A 24,611-nucleotide genomic window follows, 5' to 3' on the forward strand; every position below is an offset into this window, starting at 1 on the left:
TGCCCTTTTTATATTCCTTTTATATCTTCTTTATGTTTCAGGCTTAGAAGAAACAAAATTCTTAAATGAAACAAAATAAAAAGAAAACATCTATCACAACCAGTATTGTAGAAATAAAGGAAAAGATTTAATCCATAGGTAAAAAAAGAAATAAAAGAAAAAAATCCAATACTTTCACTTTGAAAAGTAAAAAATGTTTACAAAACTTCCATCCATAAAAAAAAAAGAAAAAAAAGATAACACACTGTCCAATAATGCTTAATTTCACCGCTTATTTCCTTTTCTTTACCAGTTTAATTTAAGTTCAATCTTTTTTGGGCAGTCTTTTATAAAAATAAGATTTCCTCACCAGATGGACACACTTTCTCATTCCGCTTTCCTCCCGTTGCAGAGCTGTCCCGACTTCAGCAGCTTGAGGCTATGTTTATTGTCGCCAGCAAGAAGATATTCTCTTGGATCAATCAGGGACTTTTTGGTGTCCCTGAGATCAGCAAGACATACTCTTCCCTGTCACCATTTCTTCGGGACGGTTTAGGTCCGAATGGACCATCCAGCGGCAAAAATGCTGACTGCAATCTCAGAGCTCTGAGATCGCACGTCGTACCTGCACGACATCAGCTCCTTTTCCCCCCAGTTCATCGTATTTTTTTATATGTCCATTTTTTGTTTTTAATCCGCATTTGTTTGTTTTAGATTTTTTTATGGTTTTATCCAATTTAATACTTACATTTTTTATATTTAATTTTTTTTCTGTACGCCACTATCCTTAGGCTAGTCTTTGACTATAATAAAGATTGATTTGATCTGGAACAAGACACAAGGAGATGCAAAATTCTAGCCCTGCCAGAGGGACAAAGGTTAGCTGGGTAACTTTGGGCCAGTCACCAGGTGTCTATGAGTTCTAGTCCTGCCTTAAGTATGAAAGCCGGGTGGGTGATTTTTGGGCCAATCACCAGGAGTTGGCTTTTACTCCCTAATGCGAGATTAGAACTCACCATCTCCCAGTGATTGGCCCTAAATCACCCAGCCAGCTTTCATGCTTAATGCAGAACTAGAACTCACCAACTCCTGGTTTCTGGGCCAGCCCTACAATACAACAGATTGGCTCTCTTCAATCCATTGGGTAAAAGGGGCCATACATTTACATTAAACACTGCCCTCGTTAAATTTCTAACCAGTCCTTAAGTGAATCTAGCTTCCCCCTTTGACTTTGCTTATCAGAAGGTTACAAAAGATGATCATGTGACCCTGGGACACTGCCACCGTCATAAACATGAACCAGTTGTCAAGCATCAAAATGTAAATCACGTGACCTTGGGGATGCTTCAACCGTCATAAGTGCAAAAAATGGTCCTAAGTCACTTTTTTTCAGTGCCATTGTAACTTCAACTTTAGCGAACAGTTCATTAAATGAACTGTTGTAATTTGAGGACTACCTGTATCCTAGTAACTTCGGTCTCTAAAGAAACCGTTGTAAGTGGAGGACTACCTTGTCAGAGTTTGCTGCAGCAATCGCATCCAGAAAGCACACACACGTAACTGATTCAGCAGGATTCAGTCTCTCTATATATAATATGACACTTGAAGTAAATATACAATACCAAAAGCAGGTTTTTCCAATGTGGTAGTAAATACAAGCAGACACAGGCAGAGGAGAGAACAGTTTTCAGTTTCACTTCAGAGCAGCAGACCTGTTTAGAGCTCAGCACAGACTCAGAACTGCAGAGCTAAGCCATGCCCAGGCTCCTTGCTGTCTCCTTGTTGCTCACACAGCAAATACTGTTTCAGTTTCCAAACAGCCCTCATTGGCTGACGCAGTTGCCACGTCTATTCATTGGCTGATCTTGTTACCATGTCTCTTCCAAGTCACGACCTCTCTTGCGCTGACGTACCTTTTAAAAGCATATGTTTTAAAGAAGCACTACCCTTATTACACCTACAACCAATTGCTGTCCGTCTTTTTGTACTCGAACATAATGTTTTGAGCTGGTACCTTCCATGAGACTTTGGTGTTTCCTACAGGATTCCTTAAAAAGAAGGCACCAGAGGCGGCTATCTGGAATTTGCAGCCCGGCCGAATCTGGCCAGGAAGCCACTTTTAAGAGTTCTACAGTCCTTCCGGCTCACTCCTTCGAGAAAACCACAACTCCCAGACAGTGGGACGAACTCCTGTCTGCCCTCGCGGAGTGTCCACTCAACCTTCGTCAGAACGGTTCTCCCAACTCCCCCTCCACTCGGTGTGCCGAGAAGGACGATTCAACAGTCCGAAATGCGGCCAGTTCTGGAGATGACCCCTTGACCAAGACGGTCCTGGAAAGGCCAGCTGAAGGAAAGAAAAATGCGTCCGGCGATGAAAAAAGGCGCCCGGTGGAGGTTTTCCGGAAGGAAACGGCGGCGGGAAATCGGAGTGTTGTGAAGTCCTCGCAGAAAAATGATTCCTCGTTTACAGACATCAGGTCAGCTCCCAGTGAGATTTCTGTTAAGTGAAGCGTTTTTTTTTTTTTTTAAATGTAGGCATGCATGTAACACACCTGGCCGAGAACTCACACGGGGCTGTGCGCGTGAAACATTTGTGTACGAAATTCTTGAAGTCGTAAAATTGCCATAGTTGGCTGCCACCAGTTTTTCTGCAAGCAAGCAGAGGTAGTCCTTGACTTACGACCACAATTGAGCCCCAAAGTTTCTGCTGCTAAGCAAAGATGGCTGTTAAGTGAGTCCTGCTTGTACGAAGGCTGCAAAAGGGGATTGCGTGACCCCGGGACATTGCAACGGTCATAAGTACATGCCAGTTGCCAAGCATCTGAATTTTGATCACGTGACTGCAGGGACGCTGCTAAGTGTGAATAATGGTCATAAGTCGTTCTTTCAGTGCTGTTGTAAGTTTGAATGGTCACTGAATGAATAGGTGAAAGTCGAGGTAGGGCTTCCAGTGAACCTATTATTTAAGGAGAGCAATGAGTACCAAAAACAACGAATACCAAACAAATTTTTCCCATAAGGAATACAGGTCCTCGACTTAACAACTGTTCATTTAGTGACGGTTTGAAGTTACAGTGGCATTGTTGTGGCCCACCAGCAGCCAACGGAGCTGGCAGCAGATTCGGACAATGAGGAGGTTGAGGGGGAACCTGGGCCAGTCCTGGAGTCTGGGGAAGGCTCTGATGAGGGCTCCGTGTCGGAGGCAGAGTGGGGGCCAGGGCCGTCCGACAGTTATCAGCTGCCTTTGGAGTCGGATATCAGTAGGGAAGTTCAGGAGAGTGACTTCCGGTTTGCCCGTAGGGCCGTTTTTCGCCCTCCAGAGCCTTCAGGAGGCTTCCCCCTGTCCCCCCCCGGCTCCTAGAAAGCCCATGGAGCCTGGGGAGAGCGAAAGGTTACACCACAAAACCGCGTTCGACTAAACCGCGCTCGACGAAACCGTGTAGCTGACGTCATCAACAGGGCGACAACAGCGCGGAGACAGAAGCACGCTGTAAACGCTAAACCTAAAATTAACCCCTAAACCTAACCCTAAACCTAACCCTAAACCTAACCCTAAACCGAACCCTAAACCTAATCCTTAACCTAACCCTAAACCTAACCCTAAACCTAATCCTTAACCTAACCCTAAACCGAACCCTAAACCTAACCCTTAACCTAACCCTAAACCTAACCCTAACCCTTAACCTAACCCTAACCCTAACCCTAAACCTAACCCTAACCCTAACCCTTACCTTAAGTTGAATCGGCTTGCTTTCAAAGCGCTATTTAAAGCGCCCTTCTTTCTCCGTGCTCGCTGTTGTCGCCCTGTTGATGACGTCAGCGACGCGGTTTAATCGGGTGCGGCTTAGTCAAGCACGGTTTTGTCGTGCCACGGAGCGAAAAACAGGTCCATCCCGCACCAAAAGTGTGGGGGGGGAGGGCAGGGGTCACGCACATAGAATTATGGGTGTGGGCACACCTGCGCACAACCCCCCTGCACTCCCCCCATTTTTGGCACGCGAGGGGAAAAAGATTAGCCTTCACTATACACAAATGCGCGAGGGGAGGAACCAACCCTTCCTTCCCCTCTTTCCTCCCTCTTTCCTTCCTTCCTCTCTTCCCATCTTTCCTTCTTTTCCTTTGTCTTTCCTCTTTCCCTTTCTCCTTTCCCATGTTAATAAATGTTAATAAATCTAAATCTAACCCTTCTTGGACGCTCAAATGCCAAAGGGGAAACATTTCTCCTTTTGTTTTGCTTTCAGATTGTTTTGCTAGCCTTCTGCCAGTGAAAACGGAGCTCGAGGGGGGACTCGTGCGTAGCCTGCCCTGGACTCCACTTTCATCCGGGAGAGCCTCCTGCAGTCCTCTGCCACTGAAAATGGAGCTGGGGGCACACATCCCCCCCCTCCCTCGGAGCTCCATTTTCACTGCCAGAGGCAACGCGGGCAAGATCTAAACATTCTACAGATGAGATCTGGCCGGCAAGCTTTGAGTTTCACACCCCCTCCTCTACGAGGAAGCTGACCCTTGCACTGCATGGACCAAAAAACCCTATGCAAAACACCAACAGGGTCAGTTGGGTGCTACTGGACAATGCAGCTGGCTGCATCACAGGTCGAATCCTGCAAGTGCCTGGGAAGGCTGAGAGGGAATATAGGTAGTTTTCCACAATTGGGATATACTGTGTTTTTCGGAGTATAAGACGCACCTCCCCCCCCCAAAGAGGGTGAAAATCTGGGTGCGTCTTATACACTGAATGCAGCATTTTTGGCCTCACAAAACCCCACCCCATTCACAAAAATGGCCGGGGATAGCCTTTAGGAGGCTTCCAGAGTACTCCTGAGGGCTGGGGAGGGCAGAAATGAGTAAAAAACAGACTGCTATTGCTATTGCTATCTATTCCATTGCATTCCATTATTCTATTCTATTCTGTAATTCTGTTCTATTCTATTCTACATTCTGCTTTGTTCCATTCCATTCTGTTCTACTCCATTCCATTCTATTCTATTCTATTCCATTCCATTCTGTAATTCTATTCTATTCTACATTCCGCTCCATTCCATTCTATTGTATTGTATTCTTATTCTATTCCATTCCATTCTATTATTCTATTCTATTCTGTAATTCTATTCTACATTCTGCTCTGTTCCATTCCATTCTGTTCTACTCCATTCCATTCCATTTTATTCTATTCTATTCCATTCTGTAATTCTATTCTATTCTACATTCCGTTCCATTCCGCTCCATTCCATTGTATTGTATTCTTATTCTATTCTATTCTATTCTATTCTGTAATTCTATTCTACATTCTGCTCTGTTCCATTCCATTCTGTTCTACTCCATTCCATTCCATTCCCTTCTGTTTCACTCTGCTTCGTCCCATTCCATTCCATTACATGTTCTTTTTATTCTAATCTGTTCTGTTAGATTCTGTTCTGTTCCATTTATCCTACCCTACACTACACTACATTACCCTACCCTACCCTACCCTACCCTACACTATACTATACTATTCCAGTGATTCACTTAACAACCATGTTACTAACTTGAGAGACCGCCTTCTGCCGATTACCTCCCTCCGTCCCATCAGATCGCACAGATTAGGCCTCCTCCGAATTCCATCCGCCAGTCAGTGCCGACTGGCGACTACTCGGAGGAGAGCCTTCTCTGTTGCGGCTCCGACACTATGGAACAATCTCCCCGTGGAGATTCGTACCCTCACCACCCTCCAGACCTTCCGCACAGCCCTCAAGATCTGGCTATCCCGTCAGGCCTGGGGATAAGATCCTAATCCGCCCCACCCGAATGTTGAATGAATGTTGTGTTTTACTGCTTTATTTTATTTTATTCACATATTTTATGTTTTGTCTTGCACTCCTTCCCACGAATTGGGGAAAGGGCGGCCTATAAATGACAAATAAAACTAAACTAAACTAAACTAAACTAACTTAACAAATGCAGCAAATCACTTAACAACTTTGGCAAGATAGTTCGTAAAATGGGGGGCAAAACGCACTTTAAAAAAGCCTCACTTCACATCAGAAACGCTGGGCTCAATTGCGGTTGTAAGTTGAGGACCATCTGTACAAGATAAAGAGCCCAATTAAAGCTACCCCCACCCCCAAATCCGTTTTGTATTTCCAGAAAGTATCCCCTGGGGCTCAGGGGCTTTTGGTATCGGCTTCCAAGTCGTTCCCCTTTGCTGGGATTTCTGAATTTCCCGTTTGTAAGCCCCATTCAAGACTCCTTTATTTCTTCGCTCCTGTTTTCCCCTTAAAAACAACAACAACAACAACAACAACAGCCACATCCTGCATTTTGATACTGCTCAAAGCCGAAGACTTTGGGCAATCATTCTTCCTCTCCGTGTGGAACAAATTGGAAGGAAAACACCCAAGTAGGGGCCTGAATATATAAAATAATGGGAGGCTGTGGAATTTTCTTTTTTAAAAAAGAAATATGCTGACAAAACAACGTTAAGTCAGAGATTTACCTTGGCACTATACATGTAGTCCTGAACTTATGACCACAACAGAACCAGAATTCAAGTTTCCCAGTGAGGCATTTGTTAAGTAAGTTTTGTCCCATTTTATGACCTTCTTGCCCGTAGTTGTTAAATGAATCACCACAGTTTTTTTAAGTTTGTCACCCATGACAAACCATGAATCCGGCTTCCCCATCGACTTCACTTGTCAGAAGGTCGCCAAAAGGGAATCACGTGACCCAACCGGAACACTACAACCGGCACAAGTACATGCCAGTTGCCAAGCATTCTTGGCATTGACCATATGACAGTGGTGGGTTTCAAAATTTTTTTGAACCTACTCTGTGGGTGTGGCCTCCTTTGTGGGAGTGGCTTGCCAGCCATGTGTTTTCTCTCTCTCTCTCTCTCTCTCTCTCTCTCTCTCTCTCTCTCTCTCTTTCCTTCCTTTTGTCTCTGTCCCTTTTTCCTTTTTTTCTTTCATCTCTCACTTTTTCTTTCTTTTCTTTTTTTCTTCATTTTTTTCTTCCTTTCTTTCTCTTTCTCTTTCTCTCTCTGTGTGAATCTGTGTGTGTGTGTCGGTGGGTTTCAAAAAATTTTGGAACCTCTTCTGTAGGTGTTGTCTGTTTTCTGGTGGAACCTCTTCTAACTGGTTCAGTAGATTTGATGAACCGGTTCTACCGAACTGGTGCGAACTGGTAGGAACCCATCTCTGCCATGTGATCACAGAGACCCTGCAGCTTTTTCCAGATTCACTTTTTCCAATGCTGTAACTTCGAACGGTCACTAAATGAATCCGATGTACATCGGGAGCTTTCCTGTATAGTGTAGAGGAGGGAGGAAGATCTGTCAGCCTTAAGGCGGTTGGACTTCAACTCCCAGAATTCCCCTTCCAGCTGTGCCCCTTTGCCTTATTTGCACAAGGAAAACAGGATACAGTTCAACCCGCTTAACAAATGTCTCACTTAACAATATAACTTCTATGTGCAATTGTGGCCGTTATGTCGAGGACTAGCTATATTAATATTTGTGAAATATTGTCTTCTTAATCTGTTCCATTCAGTGCACTTGCAGAGTTGTTCCATCGTTCTCCTGTGTCTACAAAGGACTTCATTGCAAAAATAATGAAATTTCAGGAATATATGAATATATATATATATATATATATATATATATATATATATATATATATATATATATATATATATATATATATATATATATATATATATATATATATATATATATATATATATATATATATATATATATATATATATATATATATATATATATATATATATATATAATAATTCTTCCCACTCCTTTGCGAAGGTAGGGCTGAGTCAGGAATATTTTTATTGATTGGTCGATTCCTTGTGAAAATCTGGAGGAAAGAAAAAAACCCCAGGCCTTCCCAGTTTCAGGGGAAAAGTCGGTGTTTGAAATCAAGGTCTCAAAAACCGTTTGCAAGGCATGTAACCAGAGCATGTGAGAACAGCGGACACATCTTCATGTTCCCCAGCCTCGTTTTCTCTTCCTTGGCTAGATAAGTTTTATTTCTTCCTCTTTGACTCCGAGGTTTCTCGGAAGAAGTCCGGAGGTCTTAAACCCATTGTCCTTGGATTGGTCCAGGATCATGGCCTCGACACACGAGATAGGCATCCTATGCATTTCCCTCCTCCGATGCTTCCTATTGTTTCCTGGATCCTCCTGATCTTTAAGATAAAACTTGGTTTTAGTGCTGCAGATTTAAAAAGGAAGAATCAACACGGATTTTGGGGGGGCAGTTGAAGTTCAAGTGCCTTTAAGTTGTCCTGGCTGAGAAACTCTGGAAAGGCAACAGAATTTCATATTTAATGCGTGACTTCGTGCTCACAGTGAAAAATTACAAAGGTTATCTATAAGAAGATTCAAAGCCCTCCTTATTACTTTCTTTCTTTCTTTCTTTCTTTCTTTCTTTCTTTCTTTCTTTCTTTCTTTCTTTCTTTCCATCTTTCTTTTTCTTTCTATCTATCCATCTTTTTCTTCCTTTCTTTCTTTCTTCCTTTCTTCCTTCCCTCCCTCTCTCCTTTCCTTTCCTTCCTTCCTTTCCCTCCCGCTCCCCTCTTTTTCTTCTTTCATTCTTTTTTTCTTTCTTTCCATCTTTTTCTTTCTATCTATCCATCTATCTTTTTCTTCCTTCCTTCCTTTCTTTCTTTCTTTCTTTCTTTCTTTCTTTCTTCCTTTCTTCCTTCCCTCCCTCCTTTCCTTTCCTTTCCTTCCTTCCTTTCCCCCCCACTCCCCTCTTTTTCTTCTTTCATTCCTTTTTCCTTCCTCTTCCCTCCACCTCCTGCTCTTTTCCAACCTCTTCTTAAAAAATCTTCCAGTGTTGGAAAGCATCCTCAACCACCTTCGTCCAGTCCTTCTGCCCCTCAGTTGAGAAAGCCCGAGCCATCCCCCTCGCCTTCAGCTGAACGTTGGCTGGCCACCGCGGCTTATTTTGGGATTCCCTTTGCGTCCTCATTAGGCAAGATGGGACTATTGTCTGCAGGAGCCGTGGAGGAAATGTCCCTTTGTGAATGAAACGGAGGAGTTTCTCCGCCACCCAGCCCTGCGCTTCCAGTAAAGGCGGCCTCCCTGGTATATCTCGAGATCAAAGGCAGGACTGGACAATCGGAGGGAGCACACTTGGGGTTGCTTATACAATGCGGCCTTATTTTTTCCGGTCCCTTTCAGCTAGGATGATGGATTGCTTCCTTCTCACAGCATGGCAGGGTCTGCGGCGTGTACGGTAATTGGGTACCCTCTAGCGAAGGGAAGCCAATAGTCCCTTTCCTTGCAGGCAAGCAGGCCTAGGAGGAGGAGGAGGAGGAGGAGGAAGAAGAAGAAGAGGAAGAAAGAGGAGGAGGAAGAGGAGAAGGAAGAGGAGAAGGAGGAGGTGGAGGAGGAGGAGGAGGAGGAGGAAGAGAAAGAAGAGGTGGAGGAGAAAGAGGAAGAGGAGGAGGTGGAGGAGAAAGAAGGAAGAGAAGGAAGAAGAAGGAGGAAGAAGAGGAGGAGGAGGGGAACGAGGAAGAAAAAGAAGGAGGAGGAGAAGGAGGAAGAGGAGGAGGAAGAGGAGGGGGAGGAGGAAGAAGGAGGAGGAGGAAGAAGAGGAGGAGGAGGGGGAGGAGGAAGGAGGAAGAGGAGGGGAGGAGGAGGAAGAGGAGGTGAAGGAGGAAGAAGAAGAAGGAGGAGGAGAAGGAGGAAGAGGAGGGGGGAGGAGGAAGAAGGAGGAGGAAGAAGAAGAAGAAGAGGAGGAGGAAGAAGAAAAGGAGGAGGGGAAGGAGGAAGAAGAAGAAGGAAGAGGAGAAGGAGGAAGAGGAGGGGAGGAGGAAGGAGGAGGAGGAGAAAGAGGAGATGGAAGAGGAGGAGGTGGAGGAGAAAGAAGGAGGAGGAGGGAAGAAGAAGAGGGGGAGGAGGAAGGAGGAAGAGGAGGGGGAGGAGGAGGAAGAGGAGGTGAAGGAGGAAGAAGAAGAAGGAGGAGGAGAAGGAGGAAGAGGAGGGGGAGGAGGAAGAAGGAGGAGGAGGAGAAAGAGGAAGAGGAGATGGAAGAGGAGGAGGTGGAGGAGAAAGAAGGAGGAGGAGGAAGAAGAAGAGGAGGAGGAGGAAGAAGAGGAGGGGAAGGAGGAAGAAGAAGGAGGAAGAGGAGGAAGTGGAGGGGGGAGGAGGAAGAGGAGATGAAGGAGGAAGAAGAAGAGGAGGAGGAGGAGGTGGTGGAAGAGAACAATAGTTAGCAAAAAGGCAGACAAAGAATAGCATCAGTTGAAGGGCTCAAAAGATTGTAGTGGTCGCACGTGGGAATGACTTGGGGAAGGGGTTGAGCCCCGGAAATGTTGGAATAAGGGGCAGCTAAGCCTATTGGAGAATGGAGTCAGGGCAAACATCAATCAATCAGAAGACAGCTGGAAGAACCTTGGAGGTCTTCTAGTCCAACCCCTTGCTCAAGTATTTACCATTTCAGTTAGATCCAGTCTCTTCTTATAAACCTCCAGCATTGAAGGACCCACAACTTCTGGAGGCCAGCTGTTCCACTGGTTAATTGTCCTCACTGTTAGGAAGTTTCTCTTGTTTGCACTTTTTCTTTGAAACATTACTAGTTGTTGTTGTTGTTGTTGTTGTTGTTGTTGTTGTTGTTGTTCTTCTTCTTCTTCTTCTTCTTCTTCTTCTTCTTCTTCTTCTTCTTCTTCTTCTTCTTCCTCTTCCTCTTCTTCTTCCTCCTCCTCCTCTTCTCCTTCCCTTCTCCTCCCTCTTTCTATCTTCTTTTTCTTCATTCTTCTTCCTCCTCCTTCTCCTTCCCCTCTCCTCCCCCATCATCTTGGAAGAGATCCTCTCTAGTCTCTTTGCGTGGCAGAATCATACTTTCAGGCTTAGAAGGCTGTCGTCTTCTAATGTGGGTTAGTTCAGACAGAGCATAAAATGTAGAATCCCAGGGCTGGAGGGGACTCCAGAGGTCTTCTAGTCCAGCTCCCTGGACTTTATAGCATTCAGGTCAAACAGATGTCCAATCTTTTCTTGAAAACTCCAGGGATGGTCTGAGCTACCCACAACTTGGTAGCCCAGCCACAGTTAAGACTGATTTGGCCTTTTTTTTTTTTGTCCACCTATTGAGTCTTTCAAAAGGACCTATAGGTTAGGCAAACGTTATTGTTTGGTGGGTTAAAGGTTTTATCGCAGGATGTAAGCTGTGCTCCCCAACACTGGACATTGAAGTTCTCCAGTATCATCTCTGCCCATATTGGAATCAGTAATAAATCAATCCTTGAGCTGAGGGTGGACGTATAGCAATAGCAATAGCAGTAGACTTATATACCGCTTCATAGGCCTTTCAGGCCTCTCTAAGCGGTTTACAGAGAGTCAGCATATTGCCCCCAACAATCTGGGTCCTCATTTTACCCACCTCGGAAGGATGGAAGGCTGAGTCAACCCTGAGCCAGTGAGATTTGAACCGCTGACCTGCTGATCTAGCAGTAGCCTGCAGTGCTGCATTTAACCACTGTGCCACCTTGGCTCTGCCTTCATTCTGCAAAAAAGGCAGAAGTCCTTGACGCGGAGAATCCACTGTGTTACCGGACGGAGAATCCACTGTGTTACCGGGCGGCTCCCTCTTTCCACCCCAGATTTATGTTCTGGGGGGGGTTAAATGGAGCGCTGCCGAAACATAGCTTACTCGCCTCCTCCTCCTATGCCCGGAGAAGAGGTAATCAAACTGTCAAACAGTTGATGGATACTGTTTAGACAGCTCAACGTAGCCAAGGATCCGGAGCTGTTAAAAAGAACAGCTCCTCTCAGACCACGCCCAATCCGGAAGCCCCCAACACTGGACATTTTAAAAGGAAGAAGTTGGGCAACCATTGGTCTAAATTGGGTCAGGGGCAATGATGGCGAACTTTTTGGGTGTCCAAAAAGCCCTGCGCATGTGCTATTGCGCTTGCTCGCATGCCCACCCCCATAATTTAATGCCCCACGCACCATGCCCCCTGCACATGCACCCATGACACACACACCCCATTGCCCCACACATGTGTGCATGGCTTTCTTGGACCCTGGGGAGGGCGAAAAGGGCCTCCCCCACCCCCAGAGGTCAGAAATGGTCTGTTTTCTGACTTCCGGTGGGCCCAGGAAGTCTGTTTTTCACCCTCCCCAGGCTCCAGAGGCTTTCTAGGGCCAAAGATGGCCTAACACGCAAACTGGAAGTTCAGGAACAGTTCGCCATCACAGGTTTAGGGTTTCCCGCCCGAGCATGGGTTGGACTAGAAGACCTCCAAGGTCCCTTCCGCTCTGTCATTCTGTAATTCTGCCGAAACAAGCTGCATTTTGCAATTGACGGATGGGAATTTTGTCAATGCCAACGGTGATCAAAGTGGAGTTCCGGATATATTTATTTCTATTTCACAATGAGGCCTGTCAGGACAAGAAGCAATGGATGGAAACTAATCAAGGGGAGAAGCAGCCTGGAATTAAGGAGGAGCTTCCTAACAGTGAGGACAATCAACCAGTGGAACAGAAGCTGCCCCCGGAAGCTGTGGGTCCTTCGATGCTGGAGGTTGGGCTAGATGACCTCCAAGGTCCCTTTCCAGCTCTATTCTGGTGGTCTGAATCTTTCTTTTCTTGAACTCCATTCCTATTTTTGTCCTTGTAGTGAAGCAGCAAGGTCTGAATCTTTCTTTTCTTGAACTCCATTCCTATTTTTGTCCTTGTAGTGAAGCAGAACTGTGAAAAAACAGAACTGTGGAAATGAACAGCTGGCTAAGAGACAGGCATCCCCAAGGAAAGTCTGAATTTCTAGATTACGGCCCACAGCGCCAGGATTAGAAATGGGTGGCATCTCACGGCGAAACTTGGGTGTCAATCATTTTACCTCCAGCTCATCATGATGGGGCTTTTCCACACCATGTTGGGCTGTTCCTTCAGCCCTGAGTCATCCCATAATACCAGTGAGTCAGTCTCCATCCTGGGCTGTACACGGAGTTATTTTCAATCTGAGTCATCTTTTCTTGACTCTTTTCCTTATATTTTCCTGGCCGTCAGCAAAATAGGTTACCTTGATGGGATCTTAGAAATGGCACATTTTCTTTTAAACTTTCCCCTCCCTCCATCCTTGTTTTTCCCCTTCTCTTCTCTTCATCATCTACTGCTCCCCTTTGCTCCCCTTCCCTTCCTCTTTCTCTCTTTCTAATTCTCCTTCCTTCCTTCCTTCCTTCCCCCTCTCTTTTCATCCATCCATCCATCCATCCATCCATCCTTCTTCCTTTTTCTCTCTTATCTTCCTTTCCCTCTCTCTTATCTTCCTTCCTTCCTTCCTGTCTCTCACCCTCCCTTCCTTAATCTCTATCTTTCTTATCTTCCTTCCTTCCTCTCTCTTTCATCTTCCTTCCTCCCTTCCTTCTCTCTCTCTTCTTTCCTTCCTCTCTCACACTCTCCCTCCCTTCCTTTCCCCCTCTCATCTTCCTTCATTTGTTCCTTTGTTCCTTCTTTCTTTCCTTCCTTCCTCTCTCTTTCTTATCTTATTTTCTCTCTGTGTGTGTGTGTCTGTTATCTTCCTTCCCTTCCCTCTCTCATCTTCCCTCCTTCCTTCATTCCTTCCTTCCTGTCTCTCATCCTCCCTTCCTTCATTTCTCTCTTATCTTCCTTCCTCTTTCTTTCATCTTCCTTCCTCCCTTCCTCTCTCACTCTTCTTTCCTTCCTCTCTCTCACCCTCCCTCCCTTCCTTTCTCTCTCTCATTTTCCTTCATTCGTTCCTTTGTTCCTTCTTTCCTTCCTTCCTCCCTTCCTTCCTCTATCACTCTTTTTTCCTTCCACTCTCTCACCCTTCCTTCCTCTCTCTCACCCTCCCTCCTTCCCTTTCTCTCTCTCATCTTCCTTCCTTTGTTCCTTCTTTCTTTCCTTTCTTCCTTTCTCTTTCTTACCTTATTTACTCTCTCTGTGTGTGTGTCTGTTATCTTCCTTCCCTTCCCTCTCTCATCTTCCTTCCTTCCTTCCTTCCTTCCTTCCTTCCTTCCTTCCTTCCTTCCTTCCTTCCTATCACCCTCCCTCCCTGATGGAGCTAGAACGATTATAATTTGGGTAAACAGTGTCCAAATTTGAACTGCCCAGGATACCAAGTAGTCGCTGACTTACAATCACTTACTTGCTTAGTGACCAAAGTGAGAACGATACTTAAAAAAAGTGACTTACAACTACAGGCCGGATTGTTTTCCTCAGTGGTCCAAAGCATATATCGGAATGGGAGTTACCGCAAGTCCTCGACCTACAACGGTTCACTTAGTGGCCATTTGAAGTTGCAACAGCACTGAAAATAAAAGCGGCTTAGGACTGTTTCCTTACTTCCCTACGCCAAGGTGGTGCAGTGGTTAAATGTAGCACTGCAGGCTACTGCTAGATCAGCAGTTCAGCGGTTCAAATCCCACTAGGCTCAAGGTTGACTCAGCCTTCCATCCTTCCGAGGTGGGTAAAATGAGGACCCGGATTGTTGTTGGGGGCAATATGCTGACTCTGTAAACCGCTTAGAGAGGGCTGAAAGCCCTATGAAGCGGTATATAAGTCTACTGCTATTGCTATATTGCTACTTAACCGCTGTCACAGCCTCCCTGCATGGTCACGTGATCAAAATTCGGGCGCTTGGCTCCTGACCTCAATTTACAGCACTTGCAACATTCCGAAGTCACGTGATCTCCATTCGCGACCTTTTTCTCTGCTGGCTTCCGGCCAGCAAACACAGTGGGAGAAGCTGGATTTGCTTAACAACCATGGCTAAAACAAAACAAAAAGTCATAACACTGGGCGCAACTCACTTAGCAACCGCCTTGTTTAGCAATGAAAATTCAGGCCCTTATTGTGATTGTTGGTCGAGTACCTGTACAGGTAGCCATTTGACCTTTGAACCCACTGATCCCAAAATTTATGTTGCTAAGCGAGACATTTGTTAGGTGAATTTTGCCCCGTTTATTAAGTGAATCACTGCGGTTTTTTAAGCGAGTCACACGGTCATTAAGTGAATCTGGGCTTCCCCATTGACTTTGCTTGTCGGAAGGTCGCAAAAGGGGACACTGCAACCGTCATAAGTGTGGGTCAGTTGCCAAACATCTGAATCTTGATCAGATAACTTGCAAGGGTGCGGTGATGGTTGTTAAGTGTGAAAAATGGTCACAAACCACTTCATGTTTGGTGCTGTTGCAACTTTGAACAGTCACTAAACGAACTGTTGTAAGTCGAGGACTTGCTGTAACTCCCATTCCGAAATATGCTTTGAACCAGTCCAGCATTCGAGGATGTTAGGGCTAGCATGAAGAAGTCAGCTGTGTTTCTCCAGGATAATGAAGAAACATTGTACAGGTGTTCTACTTTGGGGAAAAACAACATGTTTTGTGTAGGGGGAGTTGGTTGTTGTTGTTAGTTGCGAAGTTGTGTCTGACCCATTGCCACCCCATGGACAACGTTCCTCCAGGCCTTCCTATCCTCTTCCATCCTCTGGAGTCCACTTAAGCTCACGCCAACTGCTTTGATGATGCCATTCATTCCACCTCCTTCTCTGCCGTCCCCTTCTTCTTCTTTTGCCCTCCGTCTTTCCCAGCATGAGGCTCTTCTCCAGGGAGTCCTTCTTCCTTCTCATTAGGTGGCCAAAGTCTTTGAGTTTCCTCTTCGGGATCTGGCCTTCTAAAGAGCAGTCAGGGTTGATCTCCTCCAGGACTGACCAGTTGAATGGCCTTGCAGTCCAAAGGGCTTGCAGGAGTCTTCTCCAGCACTTCTCCAGAGTTCAAAGGCCTCCATTCTTTGGCGCTTGGCCTTCCTTAGAGTCCAACCTTCACAGCCATCCATGGCAAATGGGAAAAACAGACGCTTAGATAGCAAAATAAAATAAAATAAAAATAATGCTTTCAAATTGTGGTGGTGTTGAAGACTCTTGGGAGTCCCTTGGACTCCAAGGACATCATATCAGTCAATCCTGAAGAAAATCAGCTCTGATTTTTGATCTTTGGAAGGACAGACCCTAAAGCTCAAATACTTTGGCCACCAAACGAGAAGAGAGGATTCCTTGGAGAAGACCCTGAGGTTGGGGAAGAAGGTGAAAGGAGAAGGGGATGACAGAGGGTGAGATCCAAGGGACTCAATGCAGGAGTCTTCTTCTCCAGCACCAGAGTTCAAAGGCCTCCATTGGTGCTCAGCCTTCCTTATGGTCCAACTTTCACAGCCATCCATTGCAACAGGGAAAACCATCGCCTTGACTATAGGCACTTTTGTTGGCAGGGTGATGTATCTTTGATTTGATTTGATTTTATTGACATTTGTAGGCCGCCCTTTTCCCTGAGGGGACTCAGGGCGGCTCACATAAAATCAGGGAGGGGGAAATGCAAACAGTAACATAGACACATATAATAAAAACAATAAGCAACATACATTCATCATTCGGGAGGGGCACTATCCTTGTCCCCAGGCCTGACGGGCTAGCCAGTTCTTCAAGGCTGTGCGGAAGGCCTGGACGGTGGTGAGGGTACGAATCTCCACGGGGAGTTCGTTCCAAAGGGTCGGGGCTACTACTGAGAAGGCCCTCCTCCTTGTAGTTGCCAGCCGACACTGGCTGGCCGATGGAATACGGAGGAGGCCTAATCTGTGTGATCTAATTGGTCGCAGGGAGGTGATTGGCAGAAGGCGGTCTCTCAAGTATCCAGATCCACTACCATGTAGGGCTTTATGGGTGACTAATAGCACCTTGAAGCGCATCCGGAAATCGACAGGTAGCCAGCGCAGCTCGCGGAGGACAGGTGTTATGTGGGTGAACCGCGGTGCACCCACAATCACTCGCGCGGCCGCGTTCTGTACCAGCTGAAGACGCCGGATGCTCTTCAAGGGCATCCCCATGTAGAGCACATTGCAGTATTCCAGTATCTCTGCTTTTGGACTTGATTTTTGGAGTTGATACGTCCCAACAACTCCCTAGCTAACTAATCTGTTCTGACCGAGGAAGCTGTTTGAAGGGGCAGCGAAACCTCTCAGTTCCACAAAGAAATAAGCTCATTTGCCATGACTCAACCTCCGGGCACGTTGAATACAGAGACTTAAGGAAGATCATTTTGACTTCGAGACACACGAAGATTAGTTACTAAGGCAATGGGAGCCGATATCCACCAGATAATATTTGGAAGTGGCTCAGACAGCCTAAGAACAACAAAAGTCAACAAGGACTGGCAACTTTTGCACAAAGGTTAAAATACGAATTGCAAATGTACAGACAGAATTGATTTGGAAAGTTTTGGAAAGTTGGAACACTTTAACATCCCCCCCCCCAAAAAAAACCCAATCGCCTTCTTCCAAAGAGATTTTCTAGGAGTAACTACTACATTAGTAGTTGCCCATGGGCTGAGGGTCCACCTGGTTGACGTTTCATTATACAGTGAGTATGAAGTTCTGGGAATTAGGTTTTCTCACTCCTGCCTTCAACATCGAAAGCCCCAGCCTCTGAAATTGGCTCACCGGATGTTTTGAGCTTTAGTTTTTGAGCCTCTCATTTGTTTTTGATTAAATTCACCTAAATCTACCCAAGCCTGTGATCACATTTGACCATATGGTTGTTCCATCTTGTTTCATTTCAGAAGATCTCCCACCACCGCCTCCAGGAGAGAAAATTTGCCCAAGGACATTCTGGAATTAGGTCAGTTCTGCTTTGGTAAAATATCTGTTGCTGCTTTTTTTTCTCTCCCATGGCAAATTTAAGATGGTGGACTTCAATTCCTAGAATGCCCCTCTGAGTATGGGGCATTCCATCTCCGAAAGGAGGGAAGGAAGGAAAAGCAAGGATGGAGGAAGAAGACAGGGAGGAAGGGAGGAGCGAGGGAGAAGAAAGAAAGAGGAAAGAAGGAGGAAAGAGGTACGAGGAAGGTGGAAGGGAGGGGAGGGAAGAAGGAAGGGAAAGCAAGGGTGGAGGAAGAAGACAGAGAGGGAGGGAGGAGCAAGGGAGAAGAAGGAGGGAGGGAGGAAAGAGGTATAAGTAAGGCAGAAGGTGGAAAGGGAGGGAAGAAGGAAGGAAGGAAAAGCAAGGGTGGAGGAAGAAGAAGATAGGGAGGGAAGAAGGAAGGGAAAGCAAGGGTGGAGGAAGAAGAAGAGAGGGAGGGAGGAGCAAGGAAGAAGAAGGAGGGAGGGAGGAAAGAGGTATAAGTAAGGCAGAAGGTGGAAAGGGAGGGAAGAAGGAAGGAAGGAAAAGCAAGGGTGGAGGAAGAAGAAGATAGAGAGGGAGGGAAGAGGGAGGGAGAAGAAAGAGGAAAGAAGGATGGAGGGAGGAAAGAGGTACGAGGAAGGTGAAAGGGAGGGGAGGGAAGAAGGAAGGGAAAACAAATGTGGAGGAAGAAGAAGGGAGGGAGGGAGGAAGAAAAAGCAGGGTTTGAGGAAGAAGACAGAGAGGGAGGGAAGAGGGAGGGAGAAGAAAGAGGAAAGAAGGATGGAGGGAGGAAAGAGGTACGAGGAAGGTGAAAGGGAGGGGAGGGAAGAAGGAAGGGAAAACAAATGTGGAGGAAGAAGAAGGGAGGGAGGGAGGAAGAAAAAGCAGGGTTTGAGGAAGAAGACAGAGAGGGAGGGAGGAGCGAGGGAGAAGAAGGAGGGAGGGAGGAAAGAGGTACAAGGAAGGGAGAAGATGGAAGGGAAGGAAAGGTGAAAGGGAGGGAAGAAGGAAGGAAGGTAAAACCCGAGTCTTTCGGCAGTGGCCGCTCTGGGCGCATGCTCTATGGTTGTACGCTCTGCAGGCAGCTGGTCCACAACCATAGAGCTTGCGCCCAGGGGGGCCACTGCCGAAAGACTCGGGTTGGAAGCCGCGGAAAAAGCCAGGCTTGGATGGCGGCAGTGGTGGAGGTGCCCTGACTCCGTAATGAGAGCTGGGCCATGCATCGTGAGACTGGGAGGCAGGTGAGCGAGAGCAGAACAGCCGCTTGCGCAACCCCCTCCCCAGCCGTGCAGAGCGCCATTCACTGGCATTTGGAAGGCGCCAAGCCGCAGGAACCGGGCGGCGGCGAATAGGCACTCCCGTGGCTTGGCGATACCCCTAGATCAGTGAATGGCGCTGTGCCCGGCTGTAAAAGGGAGTTTGCCGGGTGGCTGCTCGTGAGCGTGGTCACTTCATGGCTGTTGTGTTGCTCTGCTGCGACAGCGCAACACAGCCATTCGCCCATGAGGCTGTGCCCGGCTCTTTGGGAGCCCGCTCGCAAGAGAGCAGCCGCCCGTCAACCCCAAAACAATAAACCCCCCTTCCCCCCCCCCCCCATAATAAAGCCAAAGCCATATTTTGTAGGTAAAAAGAAAATAAGACCCTGTCCTATTTTCGGGGAAACACGGTAGATAAATTCAGATAAAAGGATCTGTAGTAGGAACGTCTTCGACCTGCAACCATTCAGTTAATGACCTTGTGAAATTCTTTCAGAAGCAAACTGCCATATTTGCATTATTTCCATGGGCTTTTTGAGCCAGACTATATTCTTGTTTATCAGCCTAGTTCAGGGATGGCGAATTTTTTCGGCACTGAGCACCCAAATTGGAAGGTGCGTGAATGTGTGTGCGTGTGCCGGAGTGCCAGAAATCTGAAGACCAGTTGTCCCCCGTGTGGAGGCCTGTTTTTTTGGCCATTTTTTTTTTACTGTTCTCAGGGCATTTTCAGCCTCTTTCGGGCCTTTTTTAAGGCCCTTTTGAGGCTGTTTTCAGGCTGTTTTCAGGCTCCTTTTCAGGCTGTCTTCGGGCCATTTTCTGGGCTGATTTCAGGCCATTTTTTGAGCTGTTTTCAGGCTGCTTTTAGACTCTTTTTCAGGCTGTTTTAAGGCCATTTTTTCAGGGCTGTTTTCAGGCTCTTTTTCAGGCTGTCTTCAGGCCATTTTTCGAGCTGTTTTCAGGCTGTTTTTCGAGCTGTTTTCAGGCTGTTTTTAGGCTCTTTTTCAGGCTGTTTTCGGGCCATTTTTTCAGGGCTGTTTTCAGGCTGTTTTTAGGCTGTCTTCAGGCCATTTTCTGGGCTGTTTTCAGGCCATTTTTGGGCTGTTTTCAGGCTGTTTTCAGGCTCTTTTTCAGGCTGTTTTCAGGCTCTTTTTTGGCCCTTTTAAAGGCCATTTTGGCTTGTTTTCAGGCCATTTTCTCGGCTGTTCTTCGGGCCGTTTTCAGGCTGTTTTCTGGCCTGTTTTCAGGCACTCCACTGCCTGCACAGATGCACCGGAAACAGGAGAGCAGCTGGCGACGGCGCGCATGCCCACCGCGAGGGCTCTGAGTGCCACCTCTGGCATGTGTGCCATAGGTTTGCCATCACGGGCCTAGTCTATTGTGCAAATGACATGTAAGGGATAGCTTATGGCTATCCGTGTTGCTGGAACTCTGCTGTTGGTATATTAACTAAGGCGGCTAAGGATGTCATAACCTGTTTCATTTTACCCAAGTGTGTTTCATCTCAAGGAGATAAAGAAAATCAAGTTTTAGTTTTTTTTTTAAAAAAAGGCTATTTTTAACTTTGAATATTAAAATGCAAACTCTTGGCTATTGAAGGAGTTTCAATTATGGAGTGGTTTTAATGTACAGAATACAAGTAGAATTTCATGCTCTTAATAGGCCATAAGATGCTGCTAGACTACTGTTGACCTCTTATTTTCACCTACTAGTTGATATCGAGGATGAAGAAAGCTGGGAGGATGTTGGGGAGGGCCCTGAATCATTGACTCTATATACCTGCCAAGTGACAACCAGGCCCATTGATTTCAATCTTGCAAAGGTGAGCTGTGCATTAAGTTTGGCAGAGGACAGGACAGAATTTGAATGTGGGGAGGGGAATAGGGGATTTCTGGAAGTTTGGCACTTACACCCATCAACTATCAACGGACACATAGATATAAATAATATTTACACACCATTCAAAAGAAAGAATAAAAAGCCAAGAAGGAAATAAAAAGACAAAAAAAAACCCTATCTTCTCTAGCATCTAACAACAGATAAGCAGGGATTAATACCAGACAAACAGTCATGCAGAAAGCAATACCCTAATCAACATCAAGGGGAAAGCCTCTCCCTCGTCAACACTGCCAGGGCAAGCTATTGTATACAAACAATAGCAGCCACAAACTCACTAACCGGATGATGTTATCTAGCCGGGTCATGAAATATCTGCAAACAAACAAACTAAGCTCAGAGACCATTAAGGACTCCACAGAATCTGAAGGACATATCTGGTCAGCTCCCTTTTGTTCTTAGCTAAATTATGTGCCAAATTATAGGAGAAGAGCAAGCAGACCCTGGGGGAGGAGTCAAGCAACTCATCAGTCTAGAATCATTACGTTATCACAAAAGGTTAAAGCCTAATCCCCAGGGATGGGATTCAACCAGTTTGGACCGGTTCGAGCGAACCGTATGCTAATTTTGCATCTGGTTCGCCAAACCAGTTGTTGGAAGGACAAGCTGGCTCCACCGACCCCAGGAATCTCTCCATGTGGCCCGTTAATCCTGCTGGGTAAGTACAAGGCCCAGCAGAGGGTCTGGGATGACACAAAATGGGCCTTCTGGAAGTTCCGGATATCCAGAGTCCAGGGAGGCCGTTTTCGCCCTCCAGGAGTCTCAGGGAAAGCCTCCAGAGCTTTGGGAAGGCAAAAACGCCCTCCCCCCACCCCCGTGGTTCAGGAGGCGGAGTAGGCCACGCCTACCATGGCCACGCCCACCCAGCAACCAGGGCGGGGAACCGGTTGCTAACATTTTTTTAACCCCGCCGCTCAGTGGTGGGTTTCAAAAATTGTTCGAACCTACTCTGTGGGTGTGGCCTCCTTTGTGGGAGTGGCTTGCCGCCCATGTGACCGAATATGAAGATGCCGATGACACTGGTCAGAACCACCTTAAATTACCTCACACACAGCATTGGCATGCATAAGAATAGGATGTAAACTTGTTTTTTAAAAGGCATCTTTGGTTTGCGTTAAAACAACTTCAACACACACAATGTTCTGATTGCACCACAAATGCAGTAGTCATCCTTACCTTTCACAGAGGCACTGAGGTTTATAAATAGGAGCATGATAGTGTAGAATAATCCTATCCAAGGACCACTGGTGGGTTTCAAAAAAGTTTGGAGCCTCTTCTGTAGGTGTGGCCTGCTTTCCGGGTCCACTGGTGGAACCTCTTCTAACCGGTTCGGTAGATTTGACGAACCGGTTCTACCGAATAGGTGCGAACTGGTAGGAACCCACCTCTGCCGCCGCTGCTAACCCCTCTTGAATTCCGTTGACTTTTATCCAGTGACGAATTTCTGACCACTGATTGACCCTTGTGGTTCTTGTGAATAGGAACGATCAAATAAGTCATGTTAACTGGAACTGAATGTGGTTCTAATTTTTTCTTCCTGACTAAAATTGGCCTGTAAATACCGATTGACAAATTGCCTTTGTAGACAGTCCGCGACTTAAAATTATATTCTTTAGCGAGCATTCAAAGTCACAACGGCGCCAGGGGGGAGGGGGAAGGCGAGTGTTGACGAGTTTTCACACTTATAAACCATAGCTGCATTCCAGTGATGGGATTCAGCCGGTTCGCACCTATTCAGGAGAACCGGTTGGTAACGTTCTAAGCAGTTCGGAGAACCAGTTGTTGGAAGAAATCTTATTTTATTTTTTTCCCCACTTTACAGGGCTAATCCTGTAAGGAAGGCAGGAAGGAAACATTCTGGTGTTGTTTCTAGCCTAATCTTTATTGACCTGCTTACAGAAACTGCCTCTCCGGTTAACCCTTATTACATTGCAACAGCTAAGGCGAAGCGCCCATCGACGTGAGTGACGTTGAGTTGGCCACGCCCACCCAGCCACATGACCACCGAGCCCCACCTACCCAGATGGTCATTATGGCATAGAACCGGTTGTTAAATTATTTGAATCCCACCACTGCTGCATTCCCACAATCATGTGATCTAAATTCAGGCGCTTGGCAACTGGCATGTACTTATGACAGTTGCATTGTCCCCAGGGATCACCCTTCGCAACCTTCCCAACTGGATTCTCACAAGCCGGATCTGCTGAGTGCATGATTTACTTAACCACTGCAGTGATTCGCTTAGCAACCATATCAGAAAATAATTGCAAAGTGAGGCACAACTCAGTTAAGGACTGCCTTGCTTATCAACAGATATTTTGGGCTCAATTGTGGCCATAAGCTAAGGACTACCTTCTAAATCAGAGAGTTTCATGGGAGCCCATCCACGAGGACTATTCAGCAAATTAAAATTTTGCGCCACTGTTGAAGCTAATACAGATAGTTGCAACCTTGAGTTACAACAGTTTGTTTAGTGACGGGTCAAAGTTATAAAGGCCATGAAAAAAAGTGACATCACCATTTTTCACTCTTATGACCGTTGCAGCATCCCCGTGGTCATGCGATCGCTATTCAGACGCTTGGCAATTGTCTCATATTTATGACGGTTGCAGCATTCCTGAGAAAAGTCGTGCAATGGGCAAAACTCACTTAATACATTTCTCACTTAGCAACATGAATTCTGGGCTCAATTGTGGTTGTAGGCCGAGGACAGCCTGAGTTCTGAAAAATCGAGCTACAGGTAATCCTCGACTTACAACCACAATGGACCCCAAAATTTCTGTTGTTAAGTGAGTTTTACCCCATTTTTCTTGTCGCTGTTGTTAAGTGAATCGCTGCAGTTGATAAGTTAGTAACTTGGTCTTTAAGTGAACCTGGCTTCTCTGTTGACTATGCTCGTCAGAAGGTTGCCAGAGGTGATCACCTGACCCCGGAACGCTGCAACCGTCATAAATATGAGTCAATTTGGCATTAATGACAGATTTCTGAGCAGCAATTCTCTCAAGTTTTGTTTTAACAAAAATTAGGCTTGAAAAACAGAGAGAAGTTAAGAAGGGCGAAGGGATCTGCAGCCAAGCCTCATTTTGCTCTGCCGTGTCTCATTTTTGCTGAAACAACGTGATGAGGAAAAAGAAGGAAGCACGAGAGTATGCCAGGTTCATTCGCAGTGTTTCTGCCATCGGCGATTGCAGGCAGCCCTTGGCGTAGACGACAACTGAGCCCAAAATTTCCGTGGCCGAGAAAATTTCTGTGGCTGAGAGTTGTTAAGAGAGTTTTGACCCGTTTTACGACCTTCCTTGCCACCGTTGTTAAATGAATCACCGAAGTTGTTGAATCAGTAACCCAGGTGTTAGGCGAGTCTGTCTTCTTCCCCGTTGACGTTGCTTGTCAGAAGGGAATCACGTGACCTGAGGACATTACAACCATCGCAAGTACGAGTCAGTGGCCAAGTGTTTGAATTTGGATCACGTGACCATGGGGACACTGCAACGGTCGTAAGTGTGAAAAGTGGCCAGTCACTTTTTTCAGTCCCGTTGTAACTTTGAATGAATTAATGTAAGTCAAGAGTTATGTTCTCCAGCTTTATCTTCCCTGTGTTCAACTCCCAATGTTGTCATAGTAAGAGAAAGTAGGGAAGAGTGCATTCCACGCATACTGTTGGCTGAAGTTGGATCTCAGATTGCTGCAGAAGGCTTGGGAGGGGGTGCAACTCAATGGGGAATGTGATTTATGACACAGACTGAGGGGAAGGAAGGAACAGGAGTAAAGTTCAGCCATAAATCAAACAAAGCTCAGACCTGACTGCGAAAAGACCTTGCCTATGATGCTCCTAATAACTGACTAGTTTTGTATT

The 24,611-nt window shown here is 46.2% G+C and overlaps 1 protein-coding gene across 1 annotated transcript in view; it reads left to right on the plus strand.

Moving 5' to 3' along the window:
- Positions 1-24,611, plus strand: part of MINDY4 (MINDY lysine 48 deubiquitinase 4) — a 104,643-nt gene that overhangs the window by 19,591 nt on the left and 60,441 nt on the right. The window contains exons 6-8 of the mRNA XM_087712373.1: positions 2,023-2,456; positions 17,548-17,606; positions 20,575-20,684. Coding sequence (XP_087568499.1) covers positions 2,023-2,456; positions 17,548-17,606; positions 20,575-20,684 — 603 coding nt within the window. The remainder of the gene's footprint in view (positions 1-2,022; positions 2,457-17,547; positions 17,607-20,574; positions 20,685-24,611) is intronic.

This window comes from Thamnophis sirtalis, unplaced genomic scaffold (genome assembly GCF_051295495.1).
Source record: "Thamnophis sirtalis isolate CommonGarterSnake01/CBP01778 unplaced genomic scaffold, rThaSir2_p1.2 scaffold_4, whole genome shotgun sequence".
Lineage (NCBI taxonomy): Eukaryota > Metazoa > Chordata > Lepidosauria > Squamata > Natricidae > Thamnophis > Thamnophis sirtalis.